The sequence below is a fragment of the Ovis canadensis genome, chromosome 24 (genome assembly GCF_042477335.2).
Source record: "Ovis canadensis isolate MfBH-ARS-UI-01 breed Bighorn chromosome 24, ARS-UI_OviCan_v2, whole genome shotgun sequence".
NCBI lineage: Eukaryota > Metazoa > Chordata > Mammalia > Artiodactyla > Bovidae > Ovis > Ovis canadensis.
Window position 1 is genome coordinate 25,606,728 of NC_091268.1, and position 16,132 is coordinate 25,622,859.

Consider the following 16,132-nt stretch of genomic DNA (forward strand, 5'->3'; position numbering starts at 1 on the left):
TCTAAAGGGGTTTTCTTGGGGAGGAGGGAGAGAGAAGATATAGCTTAAATTTAAATAATTTTCCCTCTAAACTGCCTACTATCTCATCCAAAAACTCTTTGAGCATTGTTTTTACAAAACAGTGATTTAAAATTCATTTGTTTACTGAAGATCCCACATACAGTGCCATGGAATCACACTAGAACACCACGTGGGTATTAGCCCATCTTTCCTCTTCCTTTTAGGAATGAGGAGGGAAACAAGGCCTGCTGGAGAGATTCACTCCAGGTCCCAGGGCTGGTTGACAGTATGTCAGAGACTGGCCCCCTTTTGCTGGGCCAAGGTCCCAGTGATGTATATTCCAGAAAGCTGGCCACTTGGGGGACTGTCTAAGCAAACAGGTCAGCACTGCTCCCACAGAAACACCCTCATGCTCCGATGAACTAGATGAGGCCTGAACACACTCAGCATCACGCAAGGAACACTCAGTATTTACCAGGAAGACTCTGGCGCCAAAGAGGTTTTTGCTCATAGCTTCCAGCTGACAATCAACTCAGTCTTACCCAAGTCCAGAGAAAACTGGCAGGCCCTTGCTAGCCACGTGGCTAAGCTGGAAGCAAGAACAATGACAGGCACCCAGCCCAGAGTGCGGCAGCATGGGTTTCCTCACCTCGCCACAGTGAATGTGTCTGAGGGCAGGAGCCGAGCTAGCTGGATGAAGATGTGATTGAGGGCTGGACAGAAGCCGCACCACTGTGCGTAGTAAAGTAGCAACACGTCCTGTGGGAAGAAGAAGTTGGCTGTTACTAGGCTTCTGGGGTCCTCACTGTACTTAAGAGCCTGGCAAGCATTCCATAAATGCTGCTCATGCACAAAGTACAGTGAAAACTTGATCTCTGGGTACTTTTTTTTTTTTAATTTGGCTGCACTGGGTCTCTTAGTTGTGACATATGGGATCCAGTTTCCCTGACAAGGGATGGAACCCAGGCCCGCTGCACTGGGAGCTCAGAGTCTTAAGCTCCTGGAGTACCAGGGAACTCCCTGATCTTTTGGTGTTTTCAATTATGTATTTTTAAGGATGCTTTGCAATCACAAAAGCACCATGTAATTCATGCACATTCTGCAGTAAGGCTGTCATGTGGCTAGTCTTCTGTACGGCAGCACCCACTGCTCCACCCATGATTGCAGCTTTGGAAATTATTTTAATAGGGACAGATGGCTTGATTTCTGCCTCGCTCGATTCCATACCTGTTTCTGAAGGACTACTTCCCAGAAGGTATCAGTTGTCACTTCAGTGATTAAACGCTGAGAAGTGAACTGGGTAGAGTCACTTCCAATAAGATGCCTTTTCAGGGGACTGTAGAGAACGCTGAAGTTTTGAATGAAAGACTCTAAAAATGAAGAGAAAATGAGATCAGCTCTTCTCTTGGTACAAGGAGAGTAGCTGGTCCACTTTAAACTCTACACTTAAAAAAGTGGGCTGGCTTCACAGGCCCACTGAACAAAATCCGCACAGGATGGGGCAGGGGGTTGCATTGGCTGTAGTAACTCAGCAGATAGCACTTTAGCTAAAAGAGTACCACTCAAGAGTTCCACGGTCTACTGTGCACAGGCTAGGAATTCGACGCTCTTTTTTTCTAACACTGGTCCACAAGACACCAGAGACTGGGTAAGTCATCAACGAGTCACCATCGAGATTTCAACCTACAATACCAAGGCCTTTAAGCCTCACTACCGATGCAGTAACCGCACAAGCTACTGGGATGTGGGAGGTGTTCAAACACTCATTCATCTGAGAGAGAGGAGCTACGGTTTGTGTTTCCTTTACTAAAGCTCCTCAAGTTTCCTCTTTAATTGAAAGGTTAAGTGAAATAAACAACTCTGTTTAGTGGCAAAACAGCATAAATAAGACCCATAAATAATCCAAAACCCTAACTTGAACCAACAGTTTTACCCTTCCCACCAATGACTATGTTTTCAGATTCCTTTGTTTCATCTGAAGCAGCACTAATCTGAGTTTCTTTTTTTTTTTTTTCTTCTCTCTCCATTCTGAGGTCCTAGTAAACAATGACAGGCTCCGTGGAGGAAGGAAGAAGGGAAGAAGGTTGAGTGAATACTAAAGAGAATCAGTCATCAACATCTGAATGACACTTAGTTGGTTTTTTGAAACATAAGACCCAGAACTGTTCACTAATTTGAATGAGGGCTGAATTCTGAAACTGCCCCACAGACTTGAGAGTCACCTTTCCAAAACACAGTGGATGTTTTTGTATGAGGACTTTGACAAATTTTGTCATCAACCACAGGACAGAGAACAATAGAACTAGATGTTTCAGAGTAGATACAGAAGATGACAAGAAATCAGAAGACAGCATCTTTCAGATCACCCTTAAATTCAGGGTGGGCCCATCACGAGCTCACTGAATGCTTGAGTATCAGCACAGGAGGCAGGAAGATCCAATCAACGCTTTAAAAATACAGGCTTGTTTCATTTTAAGAAAACTCAGTACACCAAAATGTAACTTCAGGCAACATGAATGAGGAGCAAGGTGTGATATCAAAAGTGGACGCACTTCACTAAGTGACTGTTCACGGGGTTCCTCGACACACGCGGGAAGCTTCACATTTTAGTATATAACTTGATGTAGGAAAAATAAATCACCATTTACATAAGCCTTTTCAAACGTGTCTAATTAGGAAACAAACTTCACCTGGACTTAAAAGACAGCACCTAAAGTGACTAATATTTAAGGGTTTTGAGTTTCTCACTTTCATGCTCTCCAAAGCTTGAAAATGAAAGGTGGCCCTCGCCACCACATTCCTCCGGTCTCCACTTGGCAAACACTGGCTTTCCCCGATGGTTCCAACGAGGCTGAACTAACACAGCTTTTGAATTCACACTTCCTTGTGTGCACATCAAGGATGTCAGCGAAGCCCTGGGAACAGGACGCGTGGGCTGGGTCACTGCTGCTGCCAGGCTCTAAGGCCAAGCTCACGGTGCTTTCCCAGAACGGTGATTTACCCCCTTCCCACTCCCGCCCCCAAAGTGGGTCTTGCTGGTTTGCAGTGTGACACTTGTTTATTGCACTTGACGCTTGTTACCATCTAGGCACCCAAGGTCATAGCAGTATTCCTCAACTTGCTAAAAAGGAGCAGCAGAACAAATTAGGTCTGGTAGCCCTGATATGTAGTTAAACCAGCAAGACAAAAAGGGGGCCAGGCGGTTCTATCATTCCACTGCTTTCTGTGAAGCGCCTGCCAGGGCTGTTCATCAGCTGGGGGAGTTACCACCAGATCCAGTCGCCACCACCCTGTCTGTCACTGTGGCCAGGTTCCCACCTTGGAAATGCAGCAGGCACTGCCAATCTGGGACGCTGGACTCTTAGCCCCAAGGGCTAAGTGACCAACTTATCCAGAATTTGGAGTTAGGGAGTTTCTGTTTCATTTAACAGACAAAATAAGCTTCTTTTAAAATTACAACTGCAGTGTGAAGATTTAAAATGAGCTAGTAAGAGCCAACCGTCATGAGATCCCTAAATAACAGTCGCCTATGGAAAGTTAAGCAAAGCGTTAGGCTTGGGGAAGATAATGGCCCACGGTACCTAGGGTGAACTTCATAAGAGCCTGTTTGGGATCCAAGATATAGTGAGACTCTTCCTTCACATCAACGATTGCAGCAAACTCCTTCACCCGTGCGGCGCTCGGAGCACCCAGCCTCTCCGCATACAACCAGAACAGGTTGGAGTCCAGAAGGTAGATGTTTAGGGTCTTGTTGGTTCTGCAGCTCAGGCCTGTGAAGCTCGAGCCGTTCGTCTCCAGTTCAGGAAAGAGATACCTGTTCTCCTCAATGTGAGGAACAGAGCCCGGGCTCTCAACCTCGCACTTCTTCTCTAGGGAAGGAAATGCAATGGGCCGGGTTTCAAAGACGCCTTGTCCAGAGTCAATGAAGCCCGCTACGGCCCTGCTTATGGTCCGGCAGCATGCAGTGTAGTAGCTGAAGGGGCTGTAGGAGCTTAGGAAATTGCTGCATTCTATGCTGCCTGATGCCACATGATAAAAGGCCTGCTCCTTGAGGTAGAAAGAATCCAGAGCTGCTGCCATCTCGAAGAAGCTACACTGGGGCACGCTGACCGAGCTCGGCCTGAGGCCACCAGCTGTCTGGTTGACACACAGTTCACACACGTTGTGGGTTCTGGAGATGGAGTGCCACCGTGGCAGCACCACCGTGTTGCAGCAGGGTGACGCCGTTATCAGCGGCGGATCTGAGAGCTGGGCTGGGGGCTCAGGTGCCAGGGACTTGAACGCCGGGGCGTCCACTCGCCGCAGGTGCTGGAGGAGCCGCTCCACCACCTGGTCCCCGTGACAGTTGTTGTACTCCAAGGCCACTTCGGTGATCTGAAACACAGGGTGGAGCTCGTGAGAGGTGTGGGGTGGGGTAGGGAACCAAGGGACTGACCCCAGGGCTCATAGGCCTAGAGAGCATCCTGTCTGATTCAGAAGGAAGAGCCCTGGCTGGAAACAGCAATAAACAGGAAGCTGTCACACCTAGAGCTATTAATAGAAGGGTCTGGGTCACATTTCAGATCATGTCGCTCTGTTAACAAATACTGAACCACCTGTTCAGAGATAGAAGGGGTCTTAGAGGGAGATGTCTTAGCCTATCACGTGATGGGGTGAAGCAGCTCACCCCACAAGACACATCTGGGTCATCGAAGAACCAGGAACAGAATCTAAGTCTGAACACCCAGCTGAGTCACTTTCCTTTACATTCTTAAACTCCTCCAGAGGAGGTCTTCATTCTCCCTCTTAAATATAATAGTCTAGCCTAAAAAAACTTGCCAAGCACCTAACGAGTAGATCAACTATTTCCCGGCATCTATGTTTCCAAATAAATTAATGCACCAGAGGAGCCCACGAATTCAACCTGTTCCAAACCGTACTCCTCCATTTTGCCTTCCTGCTCCTGCACCACCCTCTCTGGAAAATGGCACCATCAAACCAGAAACATCAGCCAGCCCTTAGTTTCTCCTTCGCGTCACCCACGCCTCCAGTCCAGCCAGCGCTGACTTGGGCAGCATCCTTTTGTGTCCCCACGGCCACTGCCTCGACTCGGCCTCACTCCTCACAGACCGCCATTCTCTCCCCCCGCCCACTGAGCCTCCACACTGCCACCCCTTATTTTTAAAAATACCACCCAAAGCAGGAGGCTCCTCTGCCAAACGACATTCAATGGCTCCCCTTATCTAGAGGGTAAAACCAAACAGTCTGACCCGACTCTGCCTTTCTGGTTGGTCAGAGCCTCCTCCACCTGACAAACCTCAACACTCTCCCCAAGACCCTACACCAGTATAGGTGACCCCACCCCAACCTGGGGAGAGGCAGGGTCCGCATTTTTACGGTCCCAGAAGTCCTTCCCAGAGAGCCTCCCAATTGTCTGTCGAGACACCCCTCTTCCCCACAGGCTCAGGAATCCTCACAGGCAGGACTGGGCTTGATTTATCCTGCTGTCCCCTCGACCCTCGCCCAGAGCCAGGCTCGTAACAAAGGCTCGATAAATACCTGGTAAACGGAAGGCATCTCAGGGGAATGTACACACTCCCGCTTCCTGGTGAAATGATCCACTTTACCCTGAGATCAGTGTTAGCCATTTAGATTCAAGTTGCATTCCAGGACTCTTCCATTTCCAGACTCAGGAGCTTTCACCACCCAACACCACCCCAGTTTAATGCAAAAGACAAGCAAGTCATTCTAATCCAGAGCCACTCATACTCCCTAAAACAGAACTGTGCTAACTTAAGTCAAATCCTGCCATGGTCAGTTAGTTAAGGGGTGTTAAGTCACTCAGGATTTTGTTTCATTAAAGAAGGTGCGTGTGTGTGTAAAAACCATTTAGTAAGTACCTTTCCAATTTAAAAGAAAACCCATATTTTATAACACGATACTTATGCTGCTGCTACTGCTGCTAAGTCGCTTCAGTTGTGTCTGACTCTGTGTGACCCCATAGACGGCAGCCCACCAGGCTGCCCCGTCCCTGGGATTCTCCAGGCAAGAACACTGGAGTGGGTTGCTATTTCCTTCTCCAATGCATGAAAGTGAAAAGGGAAAGTGAAGTCGCTCAGTTGTGCCAGACTTTTAGCGACCCCATGGACTGCAGCCCACCAGGCTCCTCCATCCATGGGATTTGCCAGGCAAGAGTACTGGAGTGGGGTGCCATTGCCTCCTCCGTATGATACTTATTCCGTATGATACTTATGGACAGAGTTAATTTAAGACACATGTTTGTACAAAAAAACAAATTGTTCGAATAGTTCTTGGGCATAAAAAAGGTTACTTTAGATGATAAAACCAGTGTTTTGGTCCCCTCTCCCACACACACATGTACACACAAGAACATCTCAGCCCTTCTTAAAGGGTAAGGCTCCGACTGCACATTATACTGAAAAGTTCAAGCCTATGTGAGTAATAAAGAGCCCGGCTGCCCTCTTGCCCCATCTGGGTACTACTTTATATTCAAAGACAGAACAGATCACCATCCCCAGGCCCCCACCAAACCCACAAGAATTCAACTACAGTCAGCCCTTCATATCCTGTATCTGCAATTCAAACATGGATCAAAAATACTTGGGGGAAAAAATTCCAGAAAACAAAGTTTGCGTTTGCTGCACACAGGCAACTATTTACACAGCATTTATATGGTATTGAGACGTACAAGATGGGGGTTTGATCCCTGGGTCAGAGAGATCCCCTGGAGGAGGGCATGGCAACCCACCCCAGTATTCTTACCTGAGAAATCCCCAGGACAGAGGAGCCTGGCAGGCTATGGTTCAAGCGGTTGCAGAGAGTCAGACACGACTGAGCAACTAACACTGTCACTTATACAGTATTAGGTATAGGTATTATAAGTAATCTTAGAGATGATTTAAAATATACAGGGCGACGTGCATAGGTTATATGTAAATGCTATGCCATTTCACAAAACTGAACTTGAGCATGTTTAGAGTTTGGTATATGCGGGGGTCCTGCAACCAAACCCCCATGGATACCAGGGGATGGCTGGTTGAAAACCCCACATCTACTAGAAACAACTTTAAGAACTCTTAATACTGGAGTGTCTTAGTAAAGTAAGAGTGTCTTAGTTCACAAAATAACTGTGTAGTGAAGATTTTCCAAAGAAATGAAATCTTATTACTTCAAGTCCTCCCTAGTCAGAGAATCGGCAGAGCCATTTCACTTCCTCTTCCTCCTCTGAGCCACGGGAGCAGCGTCCACTCAGAAGGGGCCCCACGGGGATGAACCATGTCAACAAAGAGGCTCCAGAGAGCCTCTGGAGGGGCCTGGCCTGGCGAGGGTCCCGCCTCCCGGTTCCCTCAGGAAGGCTCCTGAGAGGGCCTGGGAGAAGCAGCATCTGGTGAGTCTGGCCAGTGGCTCACAGACTCTCTGAAATTGGTTTTGGCCAATTAAGGGATCCTGGAGGGAAGGAAAAAATTAAACCCCCAGTAAACCCAACTGAGCAATCCTAGGCGCTCTCTGCGGATTGTTACTGCTCAAAGTGCCCCCAAACAATCCATACATAAAATAAACTCACACCCAGAGACAGTCAACGCATGCAGAAGAGGCAGGCGGGAGGGGCTGACTTCTGATGACAATCGGCTCCGAAAACCACTCTATGAGCCACAGAAGGGTTAGGAAAACACAGGATCCCAAGGTCACCTCACCACTGCTGGACTGAGCGCGGTCAGGGCGACCAGCCTGGCCAAATGCCTGTGATGACAACACCCCCAAGGCCACACTAAACCCCGCCTGTGCTGTCCACCCCCTCCACACCTCTCCCGAACATCAGTCGCCGCAGGAAGAGGGAACCTAGCCTGTCTCCAAAGAGGCCTGGTTTGACCACCGTCTGCTCTGCCTCACCCAGACTTGAGACACTGTCAGTAACGTGGCCGGAGAGGCCACGGTGGGTCCCAACCACGAAGGCACAGGCTCTTCTGCCCACTTACAGGAAGAAGTGACAACACGAAACGCAGCAGCCACTCAGCGAGTAAGGGAAACCACTCCGATCGTGGAAAGAGAGCAGCCTCTAAGTCAATGAGGGTCGCCTGATGCTTCTGAGACACCTCTTCCCACTGTGGCTCTTACCTCATCTATCAAAGGGTGACTCTCAGCTAAGGGATTAAAAGGTATGAATACAAAAAGTGCTGGTCCTTTCTTCAGCTCGTTGTTCAGCAGAAGACTCTTGCCGCCGTGTGGCCACAGCCATCGGATGAGCGTCTCTCGGTTGTCTAAGGCCCACTTATAGATGTTCTCGGCGGTGTAGTTGATGACCTCCCTGGGAAAGACCTGGGAAGGACAAACGCGCAGACGTAAGAGGCGAGGCGGGATCGCAGCACCACCCCTGCCCAGCCTCAGCCCTCTCTTCACAGGCGAGGAAAACGAGGCTCGGAGTGGCCTGGGCGGCTGCACTCTGGCTCTGCCTCTCCAGACAGGGTACTTCCTCGCAAGTGGCTTGGAAAGCAGAAGCTGCTGTGAGAGGTGACTTTCAGATCATGTGATTCACCTTTTCCCTTGAGGCAGAAAAGATGAATTTGTTTATCTATCAACAAATGTTTCCCTGCCTGCTGCTGGCAACTGTGACCTCTACCTTCCTGCGTAAAGCGATTGCTAAGGAAACAGAAATGATGGAGTCGGGGGTCATTTTACCCTTGGGAAAATCATGTTTCCCTTGTCCCTGGGGACTCTCTGTTAAGACAGAAGTTTGTATCTGCCTTGCTCACCTGTCTCCCCCACCCCCGTCCCCCGCCACAGGGACTAGAACACCTGGCACAGAGCAGGAACTCAACAAATATTTGCATGAAACCCTGAGTGACCTAGAACTTCTATACAAGGCCACAGACCATACTTTATGTATACAGAATTAAGGAGAGATATGCCCAGATTTTTTTTGCTTTGTTTTTCTCTAACAAAGTATGTCAACGTAAAATTATTTTTGAAATTCCAATGATATAAATTACAGAGTTTCAAACAAAACTCCCCCCAAAATGCTTGGAGAGTTCCACAAAATAAGATATTTTATACCTCCCCAAATAGAGGTTTAAAATGACTTATAACAAGATGTCCACTGCTTTTAGTTAAAAATAAAAAATACTGGTATTCCATTAATATTTCATTTGCTGAAAGGAATTCTGCTGCTCTGTCAATGAGCCACTCTTAAAAACTATGGAATTGACACCATGAATTCAGTATCTTTTTCAGTAACTTTCTCACAGTCCTATCTTCTTTTCGCCATCTATTTTAAATTTCTTTCTCAGTACCTGTTACTATACATGAACATGATATATGCTGCTTGTAAAGCATGTTGCAAAAGAAGGATGAAGGAAAATGATAGACAGCAGACGCAGATGAAATCCAAAGAAACTTAAGACAGAGGCACAAGGAGAATGGGTGGGTGGCAGGAGAAACCATCAGATTTTGATTCCCAGAGCGGGATGGTGGGAGGTGGAAAAAAATGTTAATTGTCTTCATGAACATTTCTATCTGGAAAACATGGAATATATTTGACTTTGGGAATATAAACTGCAAGGAGTAGAGCCATCTGGGTTACTAGAGAAAGGCAGAAGCCAGGGAGACTGGCCACAGGGGGCACCCCTCAGCAGTCCCTCCACAGGCAAGAGCCTTGTACGCTGAGCTGAGGGGAGCGTGGGTTTAAAGGCTGGGCACACTGGGTACGGGGGTTCGGGTTTTCACTCGACCTGTAAGTCACTGACGCTGTCAATGAAGTCGGAGAGAGAAAACACTGGAGAAAATAAGCTCAGTGCCGGGACTGAGGAAGGAGCCAATAAACAGAGCAGAAGCACAGGACTAAGCACAACACAGGCCAGAAGCTCAGAAACAGCTAAGCTGGGGCCAGTCCACCAACAAGCAAACAAAATCAGGGAACAAAGACAACGCTGGGAAACCGAGGCGCGCTGGGGCGGGAAGCCACCAGCCTCTCACTGTGACTTGACAAGAACTCCCAAATCCATCTCATCAGCTAAAGGAGAAAAGCGTGTCATGTTGTTCCTCTTGATAAATGGAACAAATGAACAATGTAACAAATGAACAAAGGATATCGCCCAATGGAACCTTAACCTTTGAGAACATGGTCCCAGAGGAACACTTCTCCAATACAGCAATTTCATCCAAGAAGGAAAGCTAACAAGGCTGCATCAAAATCTAAGAATATAAACAGAATTTCTAGCTGTTAAATCCGAGAGCTCTAGGGCACGGGTTCTAGAAGGGGCTGAGGGGACTCAGTCTGCATATAAAACCATGTGCACTCTCCTACAGACAGCGTCTACAGATTTCACCCAGTTCTCAAAGAAGTCTGTGATCTAAACAAGGTTAAGAACCACTGCGCTAATAGAAACGTGATTTTAAAATACTTACAAGTGATGTGTTGAAATGTCTATGTAAATACACACTTCCAGAGTGTACTAAGGATACCAGTTTCGCAAGATGCTTATTTGTGATAACCCCAAATCGTACTGTTCCTAGGTAATCTGAAACAGAAAATTTTCCTTTATTAAAAAGAAAAAGCCTATGCCTTAAAACAACCACAAAACCCAACGATCAAATCTTGACACACAAATTTCCCCGGAGCAAAGCTCTTTTCGGCCACCTAGCCTAGACCGCAAAGGAGGAGCCGAAGAAACCACCTCCTAAAACAGATCGTACGTCTCCTCCCAAGTACCTGCCTCTGACTAGGACCTGCGCTGTTTCAGTCCCTGTTCCCCTACTCACAAGCCTCACCTGAGAGCCTAGGCACATGCTACTCTCTCTGTCTGGACATTTCCATGCCAGTTCCTTCTCGTCATTCAGATCTCGGCTCCCACCCCACCTTCTCTGAGAAGGCTTCCCTGACCACCTGTTTCCAGGCAAAAACACTTGAAAGGATGGTCTGTAAGGGGACACCAAGGCTCCCTCCTGACTCAAGCCTTCTCCTTACCATTACTCTAAGCTTTTAACAGCACTAACTAACATTTACATAATCCTACTGATTTATTTAGATCTTCTTTGGTCCAACTTCCTCTTAAAACCTTGTTTATTGCTGTTTATCCCAGCATCTACAGCAGCATCTGGGCACATGTGTATTGATCTCTGGAGCAATAAATGTTGGTTACATGAATCAATCTAGTATATACAAGGAACTCATATGAATTAGTAAGAAAAATAAAACAGTTAAAAATGGGCAAACAACAGGAAAGGAAACGTAAGAGGCTAACTGTGCACTTAACCTCACTATTTTGGAGGAAAGCAAATGAAAACACAATTGCCACTTTTCACCTTCAAAATGCCCCAGATCTGAGACATAGGGAGTACCAGATATTGATGACCAGTAAAGAAATGAGTGCTCTGCTGCAAAGCTGGTGGAAAAGGCAGACTGGCAGCCACCTGGGAGAGCAATCTGCTGTGCTGTCCACGATGGAACCCAGACATGGCCCGCAGCCCCCATCTGCTTTTTGGTGCCCACACATGTGCCCTGAGAGTTATACCCAAGGACAGTCACCAAGGAATTGCCTGCAGATGTTGAAAACAGTGGGGCAGGGCAATCTATACAGCCTGAATAGATTTTCTAAGACACATGCGAGTAAAAAAGCAAAGACACAGTGTACCTTTTATGTGGAAAAATCCCTCACACTTATAAAGTATGTCTTCTCCTACAGGCACATATGGTTACAAATGTATACAGAATCTGAAAGGATAACAAAAACTGTTTTGTGTTGGGATTTGGAAATCAAAGGGGACTTGACCCTTATGTGTGAAGCGTTCTTTTTCCCCCTAAGGAGTATATTTAATGTAATATTTGTGTGATTAAAAGTTGACTAAAATATGTAGTATTAAAAGAGGGTGGATAAAACGATGCAGGAAAAGGCACGTTTTTTCCTACCCCCTTTCTGCTTTACTAGCAGATGTTAAGGAAAATATCAGTTACACACTGTGTGCTACACTCAGTCGTTCAGTCATGTCTGACTCTTTGTGACCCCGTGGACCGTGGTCTGCCAGGCTCTTCTGTCCATGGAATTTTCCAGGCAAGAATACTGGAGTGGGTTGCCATTTCCTTCTCCAGGGGATCTTCCTGACCCAGGGATTGACTCCATGTCTCTCGTGTCTCCTGCATTGGCAGGTGGATTCTTTACCACTGCGCCAACTGGGAAGCTCTGACTCTATCTTATGAAAATTAGTCAAAATCACTTTGAACTGTCCTGTGCACAGAGATGTTCACTGCATCATTATTTACAGAGCAAAAAAAAAAAAAAACCAAAACAACTTTAAACGTTACCAAGTGATATCTAAGTAAATACACGAAGCTTCTAGGTTACTCGCACCAGCCCACCTTCCAGCAGGGGCAGCCTCTTCCTCTCGGAGGAGGAGTGGCTACTGAGGATGAGGCAAGAGTGACCATGTCCCTCACACCAGGCTGGACAATCTAACACAAACCTGATGAGCTGAAAATGGCACAGAACCAAAGAAACACAAGAAGCATAAGCCCAAAATGACAGGAAAGGCTTATATATAGGGTGGATGGCAAAGGGCGGGGCTGGGTGGGCAATGGGAGCCAGAGAATGGGAGTGAGGCAGCCTAACCTTCCTCTCAGCACCAGACTTAGAACTACAGCAATGTTTCACAGCCTTCACGATCAAAACCTAGACTCATTACACCAGCCACTGCGTGGGGATCCAATGTGGAACACAAGCACCAACAGATAAACCTGCTGCCGCTGCTGCTGAGTCGCTTCAGTCGTGTCAGACTCTGTGAGACCCCAGAGACGGCAGCCCACCAGGCTCCCCCGTCCCTGGGATTCTCCAGGCAAGAACGCTGGAGTGGGTTGCCATTTCCTTCTCCAATGCATGAAAGTGAAAAGTGAAAGTGAAGTCGCTCAGTCGTGTCCGACTCTTTGCAACCCCATGGACTGCAGCCCACCAGGCTCCTCCACCCATGGGATTTTCCAGGCAAGAGGACTGGAGTGGGGTGCCATCACCTTCTCCGAGATAAGCCTGATGGCACTGCAAATACCGCACACCTCAGTGAGGGGGGGGGGTGGTGGGTGAGGACAAAGAACTGAACCAGAGAAGAGCTGCAAACAGCATCTTGACTGGATACTGTCAGGACAGCGAAAGCCAGGCTTCTCAGGGAAAGAGAAAGAAGTTACATATGAAAAGAGGCAAGTTAAAGTGAACTCTGCAGTGTTAGACTGGAATCAGAGGAAATTAAAATAAACTTACAACTTTTAGTATAAACTTATGACTTAAGACACAGATAATAGATATAGAACAGAGGCATGCATGTGCGCAGGAATAAACACATAAATGTCTGAGCTCTCTGCCTGCTGAAAGGGCCTAGAAGTAATGACACTGAATATCAAGAAGCCCCACATCTGGGTTTCTAAATGTCATTCTCCAATAAAAAGAATCCAGGGCTTCTTGGAAAAGAAGCTGATCCCAGCGCCGGGGCAAAGGCAGTACAAGATGAGCCTGAAACATTTTGTTGAGTCAGGAAAGACATGCTCATAAAAAGAGGAAACTTTGTTCAAGGGACACAGGCACCAACCCAAGACGCTAATGGCCAAAGCCGGAACAATCTGAGCAACAAAATAAACAATCAGTATTTTTCAAAGGTGTCCATGTCATGGAAAGTAAGAAAAGAGTGAGGAACTGTCATAGGAGGAGACTAAGGAGAAACAATAATTAGCTGCAATGCAGGATCCCAGACTGAATCCTGGAACAGAAAACAGACGTTACTGAAAACAACGGCAAAACTCAAATAAGGTCTGCGGTTTACAGACCTTCACACTGGACCAATGTTAATTTCTTAGTTTTGACAAAAGCACCACCACAAATGGTTAAATCATGTTAACACTGGGGGGAGCTAGGTGAAGGTAGAGCGTTAGGAAACTCCGGATCCATCCATCCGTGCAACATTTCTGCAGCTATAAAACTGGTTCAAATTTGAAATTAAAAAAAAAAAAAGTATAACATGTAAGTTCAGATTCCAAAGGTGCTGGGAGAAAAAGCAGGACCCAGGAGGGGAAATGCACTGGTAGGAGCAAACACACCACCCTCCATCCAGCAGCAGGCTCGTTTTGGCAGACCGCCACCGAGAGAGAGAGGGGTGAAGGCGAAGCAGCCAGTAGGAAACTCATTTGAGAGTCCGCCAAAGTCACCAACATGATTTACTGGAGCAGAGGAATCAGGAGTGACAGTTTAACTCAAAAGCTGAAAGGGGCCATTCAAAAACCAGCTTAGCTGCATTCATAAGAATGGACAGCCGCCTGCACGCGGCAGATTTTAACATGCCCAAACATATTACAATTTCAAAACTTTATTTTTCACACAGAAATTTACAAGAACCACATATTTTAAAAGTTCCTTCAGATAGTGGAAATCTTGCTGGAAGAAGCAGTTTATCTGTGCAGTCTCCTGTGTATAAGGAGCACTTGAATTAGCAGGAGAAGTTCACAGTGTAAGAACGACACATGAAAATAACACTTCTCATCTCCATATCCAGAACATTCTGTCAGGCAGGGCTCCAGGGCTTTCTACAATAGGGGTCTTTGTTGATTAAAAATGAATAATTTTGTCCCAAAATGAATGAAGCTTTAATATTTTAACTGAGGATTCTGAATGTACTGAATAATAAAAAACAAATTCAGAACCATGCTCTTCCCTCCCCCATCAGTGGGTCCAACAATGGCATGATCCTATTAAATTAATAATAATCATAATAAAGTCTTAATAAATGCTGTTAGCCAGGTAACCGGCCGACTACAGTCTATTAACCATCCAGGGAAAGGTGTCAGAAAGACTACTGCAACACGCAACAACACCCTGAGAGAACACCTGGGTGAAAGCAGGAGTGACTGAGCAGCTCCTGTAGCCGGTCACACAGACATCAAGATGATCACAGCGAGAAGACTGGCTTATCTACTGTCCGCTACAAACAGCCTGTCTGTGGCCTGAGTCCTTGGTCTGGTCTCCCTTAGCTACACGGCAACCTACTGGGCACACAGCCGCCGCTAGGCTCCCCGTGAGACTAGGGATGAGTGGAACAAATATATCATGGCGCTTCACTGTTTGCATGCTTTGAGGAACAAACAGCCTTGCTTTGATCCATGAAGCCTTGTTTATTTTCAGCACTTATTGCAGGTTTACCCCTTGCTACCTTTCATGAGCTTGGGGTTCTTTTCCGTCACTCACAGAATGCTCTACCCCTGCTTCCCTTAGTCCTCTGGGTGGAGCTTTCATTGACCTTCCACACACCTCTTCACCATTTACCTCCTGGCAACCACCGAGGACACATCGAGAATGGAAAGATCTCAAACTCCATCTGGTCTCCACTCAGACTCATCTGGCTCACTTGTGATCTTTCTGGTGTGCATCAGGGGTTTTGTTTTTGGTCACTGCATAATGTTTTAATATCAGACTACTTTTATTGCTTAAAACCACTGCTTTAAATTCAATTTTTAACATTAAAACTTCAGCTCCCTATTAAGGTAAACTGCATACATTCTGAGGCAAGACCTCAGTGAGGCAAAATATTAAAATTCTCAAACATTCCAGAAAAGAACAAAAATTAGTTCCTTTTGTTAGCAAAAGGTTTTTTGTTTCCCTTTTTATTGAAGTATGGTTGATTTATAATCCAGTATGAGTTTCAGGTGTACAGCAAAATGATTCAATTTTTTTTTTTCAGATTTTCCATTAATAGATGTTTAACTGCTTTCAAATTAGTAATAAAAATCTTACCAGAAGCAAAGCTACACAATTCACACTCACCAACTAACAGACTACCAGGAAGCATTAGCTCAAGGAGGTGCCTACAGGAGACTCAATATTTTAGGATATAACTGCTTTATCCCAGGACATCGGGATAATGAGCCCTAGGTCCTAAGTGCATGGTCCTAGGTGGTAGCCACTAACCACGAGCGGCTAGCGAGCACTTGAAATATGAGCAACTGAGGGACTAAACTTTTTGCTTTATTTGACTTTATTTAATCTAATTTGAAAGTGATACTCAACTCAGTTATAAGGAAACATTCAAAAGATGAGTTTGTAACCTTAAACTAATATCATATTATAAATAAACTATATTTCAATAAAAATAAATACACAAAATGAAATAT

At 46.2% G+C, this 16,132-nt stretch overlaps 1 protein-coding gene across 4 annotated transcripts in view; it reads right to left on the bottom strand.

Moving 5' to 3' along the window:
* Nucleotides 1-16,132, bottom strand: part of TXNDC11 (thioredoxin domain containing 11) — a 58,619-nt gene that overhangs the window by 7,324 nt on the left and 35,163 nt on the right. For all 4 annotated transcript variants that reach the window (XM_069569972.1, XM_069569973.1, XM_069569974.1 and 1 more), the window contains 5 exons: nucleotides 10,402-10,514; nucleotides 8,116-8,316; nucleotides 3,582-4,374; nucleotides 1,228-1,370; nucleotides 650-759 (listed from right to left, as the gene is read on the bottom strand). In XM_069569972.1, the coding sequence (XP_069426073.1) occupies nucleotides 650-759; nucleotides 1,228-1,370; nucleotides 3,582-4,374; nucleotides 8,116-8,316; nucleotides 10,402-10,514 (1,360 nt within the window). The remainder of the gene's footprint in view (nucleotides 1-649; nucleotides 760-1,227; nucleotides 1,371-3,581; nucleotides 4,375-8,115; nucleotides 8,317-10,401; nucleotides 10,515-16,132) is intronic.